At 56.4% G+C, this 6126-nt stretch overlaps 1 protein-coding gene across 5 annotated transcripts in view; it reads left to right on the forward strand.

Moving 5' to 3' along the window:
- BIN1 (bridging integrator 1) overlaps window positions 1-6126 on the forward strand; it is a 56144-nt gene that overhangs the window by 26649 nt on the left and 23369 nt on the right. For all 5 annotated transcript variants that reach the window (XM_012811719.2, XM_023519375.1, XM_012811715.2 and 2 more), the window contains exon 2: window positions 2288-2368. In XM_012811719.2, the coding sequence (XP_012667173.1) occupies window positions 2288-2368 (81 nt within the window). The remainder of the gene's footprint in view (window positions 1-2287; window positions 2369-6126) is intronic.

Raw genomic sequence — 6126 nt, forward strand, 5'->3', positions numbered from 1 at the left:
GCACGGCTGTGTGTTTTACAGACGTGATCCTTTAATCCTTTAGGTGGGTGCTAATATTCTCTTCATCTTGCAGACGAGGCATGTGAGGGTCAGAGAGTAGGTATCCCTCTTCTCAGAATCATGCTAGGTGCACTGTCACCTTGACTGACCTCTGTTAAGGCTAGAAGATGTCCCAGTGGCTCCAGCTGTCTGGACAGAGCCCATTACAGTGGGAACTGGACACTTTGGGGCCTGGAGCCTAGGGACCCTTGGCTGACTGAATATATCTACCTCTTTGAGGAGAAGGAGAGCAGGGGGCGGAAGAGGTCACCTCCTGCCTTGAGGGCCCTGACCTGTCTCTGGGAGCCTTTGGTTCTCCCTGGCAGAAGCGCCATGTCAACTTCTGAAAGTGCTGTCCCGTTTGGTAACCCATTTCTCTCTTGAAGGCGGCAAGGGTGTGGGGTAGTGTCTATGAGTGGGGCTCAGTCACCTATCCAAGCTCAGCCCTGGGCTAGCCAGGTCCCTCCCTGGCCCACCCCCTTTCTGGGGGATCCAGCTGGCTAGGGCCGCCAGGGGAGCAGGGGGCCCCTGGAGTGTGCAGTGTCATCTTCTTGCTCATGGAGGCTTCAGTTTGGTTTTCTCCTCTCAAGCCCGCATCCACCCTTGGCTTACAGCTGCATTTGCCCGATGGACTGTGTCCTGACTGCTGTATTAGTAGCACAAAGCTGTTAGCGGTGTTCCCACAACCTACCCCTCCTCCTCTTGCTTGTCCCTTTCCCCCTCCCACCCTGTCTTCTGCCACCTCTAGTCACCTTGAGCAATTTGAAATTCCTCCGTAAGGGGCTTTGGCTCCCTGGTCCCCTTGACTTTGATGTGAGCTCTCCCTTCTTTCTGAGCTGCTGCGTCCCCCAGGAAATCCTCCCTGCCTACTCTGGCCGGATGGGATCTCCTCCCTAGGCTCCCACGGCCCCTTGTGCTTCCCTATGTGTTGTGACTCATCTTTCCTGTCCCAGCCGAGACACTCCAGATGGGTACAGAGCAGTCACTTGGTGAAGAGATGGCCATGAGTGTCCGGGCTTGCTGGGGATCCTGAGTGAAGGATCAGCAGGGTGGCATGGACCCTGCAAGGGCCAGACAGGGTGGGAAGGGACCCAGCTCGGTCCTGGCACTAGGCACCACTTGGTCCAGGTCCCTGGCCTGGGCCCTGGTCAGGTACAGCTGGCATTCCAGGCAGCGTGAGCCCCTTTGGGGTCTTCAGAGGGAGGACGTGCTGGTGGTATCCTGCTGGCCATCGCAGCTGCTGGGCTGGTCGCTGCTCTCAGGGCTACCCTTTGCCCTGGGCCCACCTTTTCTCCCTCCACCTCCCTCCCTTGTTGGGTCCTGGCCACTGCCTCTGCAGAGACTTCTGCTGACACGTCCGTCCGTCCGTCCGTCCGTCCGTATTGTCCTTTCTGCACTCACCTCTCCTGGCTTCTGTGTCCTGCTTCCCCTGCCCTGCCCCCTCCACCCCTCATGGAGAGCTCTGGGATCAGAGTGAGCAGGGTCCAGACAGGGGAGTCTGGGAGGATCTGGTGGGCTGGCCTTTCTGGTCAGGGCTTCCTGGCCCAGTCCCTTACTTTTTCTAGGGCTTTCCCCTTCTCCTAGAGTGGGCCTCCCTCCTGCCTCTGCCCACCCATCCCCCCACATTTCCCTGATATGGACAGCCTTATCATAAGGGTGTCTGTCTGTCTATGAGATTTCCACATGAGAGCAGAGGCTGTGGCTGTGAGCCTGTGCGTGCCCTTCTGCCCCTCTGTGACCACAGAGTTGTGTGGGGAGTTGAGGCTGCCCTTGGTTGGCCCCTCTCCTGATCAGCTCATTCTTCAGTAGCCAGGGTAGGGGTGGAACACCCAGAGGTGAAGTGTGAGATCAGCAAGGAGGGTGCCCAGTCCCTCCTGCTGTCTTTGAGGCCTCCCCCTTGGTGTTGGTCACCATGGCAAGACTGTCCCAAGTTCCCATGCTTGGCTGATGGTTGAGCCCTGGATGGAGAGTGGGGAGGCCTCAAGAGCTGATGGCCTTTTAGGGAGTTGCCATTCCTAGAGTGCTGTGAGGCAGGCACTACTACGTGTTGTATAGAACATTGGTGCCCCGGGTTGGGTGATGTCAGCTCTGAGCCCCCCACACTCAGTCTTGTAGATCACCCTGGGCTGAGTGATGTCAGCTCTGAGCCCCCCACACCCAGGTCTGTGGCGTTACTGACTGAGCAGTCTTGGTTTGGTCATTCTCTTTCTCAAAACAACAATCTCCTCTCCTCCTTTTGCATCACCAGGTCCTCCAGAAACTGGGGAAAGCAGATGAAACAAAGGATGAGCAGTTTGAACAGTGTGTCCAGAACTTCAACAAGCAGCTGGTGAGTGTGGGTAGCCGTTGGCCTCGGGGAGTTGGTGAAAATCAGGCTGTCAGGTAGAAGATGGCAAGACCTGAATTTGTAGAGTAGGAGAGCTCGGAGGAAAGAGATCAGTGCAGACTGACAAAATCACAGACGACTTCCTGGAGGAGGGAGCACTGGTACTGGCCATGTACACTGGGGAAGAAGAGAGTTGGAGGCTTGTATACTTTAGGTCTGTGTTAGGGTGGTAGGGTCACAGGGAAGGTCGGGTGGGAGCGGGCAATAGAGTGTGGCCAGACTGGGAAACCTTGCATGTCAAGGCAAGTGGGAGCTACAGAAGCTTGTTGCCAGGAGAGCGGCATCTGCAGGGTTAATGTTGGGGCAGAGCAGATTAGATTGATTTAGATCTGCTGAGCATGGTGTATGCCCATCACCCTGCAGGGTGGCCGGTTCCATTGTTCCCTTTTGTAGGTGAGGCTTAGAAAGTTTGGATAATCTTCCCAAGGCCATGCAGCCTTGGAAGTGGATTCACACCCATACTTGTCTAGTTCCAAAGCCTGGAAGGGACTTCCAGGGCATCCTTACCAAAGCCCATTACAGGCCAGAGGCCAGTGACAGAAGGGGCTTAAACACCGTGTCAGCCTGGAGGCAATGTTTAGGTACAAGAGAGGGCTCTCTGACTCAAGGGCTCTGAATACTCTGGTCTGCTCCTGAAACTCTTCCCCAGAGATCTGCTAAGTCCAGAACAAGCCATTTCTGTTTCTGTGTCTGAAGACAGAAGTAGCAGTGAGTGAGATGACCCTGGCAGTTCCCTTCTCCCTAGAGAGGGCCCAAACAGCAGGATGGAATGGGGGTGAGCTGGGCCATGGCTCTATGGCTCTTGAAGGCCACTGGGGACAGAGGCCAGAGGAGGCCACAGGAATGGGATCGGGTGTGGGGGAATGAGATCTGTGTCTAACTCTGTTGGGGAAGGGTGGGGTGGGTCCAGGGTGGGTGCGGCGCAATCAGGCCTTTCTATACTCCTTGGCTGTTTCTGAGGCTTTGGAAAGTACTGGGGGTGCCCACCTAAGCGTGTGCAGCTGGAGAGAGCTGGGAGAGAGCGGGGAGAGGGAAGGGAGCAGCTGGAGAGGGCTGGGGAGCATTTCTCAGAGCCAGCTGGAGCATTACAGGGGAGAACTGGGGGCATTCTGTGAGAGGGAAAGGAGCAGCTGGGAGAGGGCCAGGGGCATCCTGGGAGTGGACTCGGGGCAATCTGGGAGAGGCCCCAGGGCCAAGTCCACCCTGCTCTGCCAGAGAGAGGCTCCCCAGGGCAGGAGTGGGAGCCACCTTGGCTGCTGGTCCCCTAGGCCAATAACGCCCAGATAGGCCCCATAACAGGGAGATCTCCTGCCTCTGTGGCCCTGGGCAGGCCCTTGCCCCTTGGACGCAGTTCCCTCACTGAAAGATACAGGCTTGAACAAGAGACCTGCAGTCTGAGTCTCTGCTTTTGTCTCCTGGAAGCCTGGGGGTCCCATGCAACAGACTCCCTGAGGCCGTGGGCTCCTCTGAGGCCTTTGAGGGAGCTGCTGTTACTTCAGCACTTAGTTTGGGTCAGGTACTACTGTGGGATTTGCAGACATATCTTTGCAGCCCTTGAAATGGTGCTGCCATTCTCTTCATTTTGCATATGAGATACTCGAGGCTCAGGGATGTAAAGTAAATCTTCCAAGGCCACACAGCTGGTGTGGGATTTGGAGATTTAAATCCAGGCTTTGGATTTAAATCAAACTCAACACTTTTGAGTTTCCCCTTGAGCTGACCCCCAGGCCTGAGGGCAGCTGGCTGGCTGGGGAGAAAGGTTAGGGCAGCTTACTAGCGGCTGCCCTGGGGTGGGGTGTTGGGGTCTCCCTGGGGCAGGTGGGTCTTTTTTGGAAGATGGTGAGCAGAGCATAGGCCTGGGAACTGAGGTTCCTAGTGGCCTGACCGTACTTGTCACTCGAGTCACCTTCTCTGGGTCCCTGGCTCTGGGCAAAGAATCATTCACAGCTCCTTGGGCAGAGAAGCCAAGGCTAAAGATAGCTGGTGCTGGCGGCTGCCAGGAGACCGCCTGCCTGTGGGCGGGGAGCGGTCACCTGAGCTGGGCTCTGTCAGCCTTAGGCTTAGTGGATTGGCTGGCTTTACCAGGGCCATGGGTGGGGAGTGAGAGGCTTGGAGATCTCATTCAAGGCGGGGGGGTAATATTTCCTAGGGGGCTGAGGGCTAAGGTAGCCTGGCAGTTCTGTATTTGATTTGTGATGGTGGGTGTTGGGACTGGGAAGGAAGTCTGTGATGGTTACTCTTGCTGAGGGAATGAATTCAAGGAGCTGCAGAGGCTTGGGGGGGCCCTGGGGAAGGTGAGGTGGAGACTGAGCATGGGAGATCTGAAGGCTGAGCTGCACGTGCATCTTTACTGTGAGCCCCCAGCAGAGTGGGCCCAGCCTGGGAGGGACAAGCGTGACAATGGCTTTAGCCTTCAAGAAAGCAAATCTCCCACCCCTTCCTATCAGGGTGGCTGCTATGAAAGGCCATAGGTCACCTGCTGTCACTTGTTTACACAATGATCCAGGTGTATAGCCCCTCCTCTGCCCAGCCGTCTGAGACCCTGGGGGGCTCATTTGGCCCTTCCCTTACCCCTCTGAGTGCTGCATACCTAGCTCAGGCCCTTCTGAAAGCTGGGGTTCAGGTCAGCCCAGGGTTTATCATTGCTGTTTGTCACTGAGTTGGGGCAGCCTGATTGCTTTTTGTCCCAAGGCCCACCCAGGGCTCTGCTCAAGTGAGCATCTCTAGCTATTGAGTGAAGATGGAGCCCTCTACCTTGGCTGCCCAAGGCAAGTCAGAGCTGGAGCCAGAGGGACAGTGCTGCAGCCTAGACCCACTGGGGAGACAGGGACTTGGGTCTTCAGGTCACCGGTGGGGGCTGCTGTGGAGGGCGGTTCAGCAAAGTGTGTGGGGATGAGGACTGCTGTGACGTGGAAGCTGTAACAGGAGCTGGCAGACAGGCCGAGTGGGTGGTGGCCCCAGAATCCCTCCTCTCACTTCCCCACAGCTGTGTGCTGCTGGGAGTATGATTAGAAGCCCAGGGACTCCCAGAGAGTTGTTTCTCAGACACCCTGTTTAGGGCCGCAGGGAGTGATGGGAAGCGGACACTCACAACCAGCTGTGCGGCCCTGCAGGGGGCAGCCGGGTGGGGCCCCGGAGGGGGAGGAAGCCAGAGAGCCAGCTGCAGTGGGCACATCTGTGTGCCACGTGCCCACTCACAGCCTAGCGTTGTTCAGGAAGCACAAGGGACCCTGGCACGGCCTGAAGCCTGGGTGGGCGTGGCACCCACCCCTTTGCTGGAAGCTTGGTGGGAGGGGCAGAGGTGTGGCTTGGATGACTGGAGTCTTGGCCGGGAAAGAAGCCGGGTCTGTGAGATTCTGTGACATTCAAGGGTATGATAGCATCACATCAGGAATGCAGTTTAATCCTCATCTCCACCAAGAAAGCATTTAACTGTCAAGATTAGGGAGGCCATGTCAGAAGTGGGTGGACCCTTCCTCGTTCCTCAGTCCTGCGTGTGCACCTCTGGACCCTGGTGGAATTCCAGAGAGGGCTGACTGCCTGCAGACTGGCCTTTTGTTTCTTTACTTAATTTTTCATCAGTGAGCCTCAGACTTTGTAAGAACGATGACTGATTGGCCGGGGTTATGTACTATGCTCCATGGATGATTTGAAGGAGTTTTGGAGATAGTTTTTCCTTTTTCTTTCCTTCTTTTTCTTTT

Source organism: Otolemur garnettii, unplaced genomic scaffold (genome assembly GCF_000181295.1).
Source record: "Otolemur garnettii isolate 467f Iridium unplaced genomic scaffold, OtoGar3 scaffold00173, whole genome shotgun sequence".
Classification (NCBI taxonomy): Eukaryota; Metazoa; Chordata; class Mammalia; order Primates; family Galagidae; genus Otolemur; species Otolemur garnettii.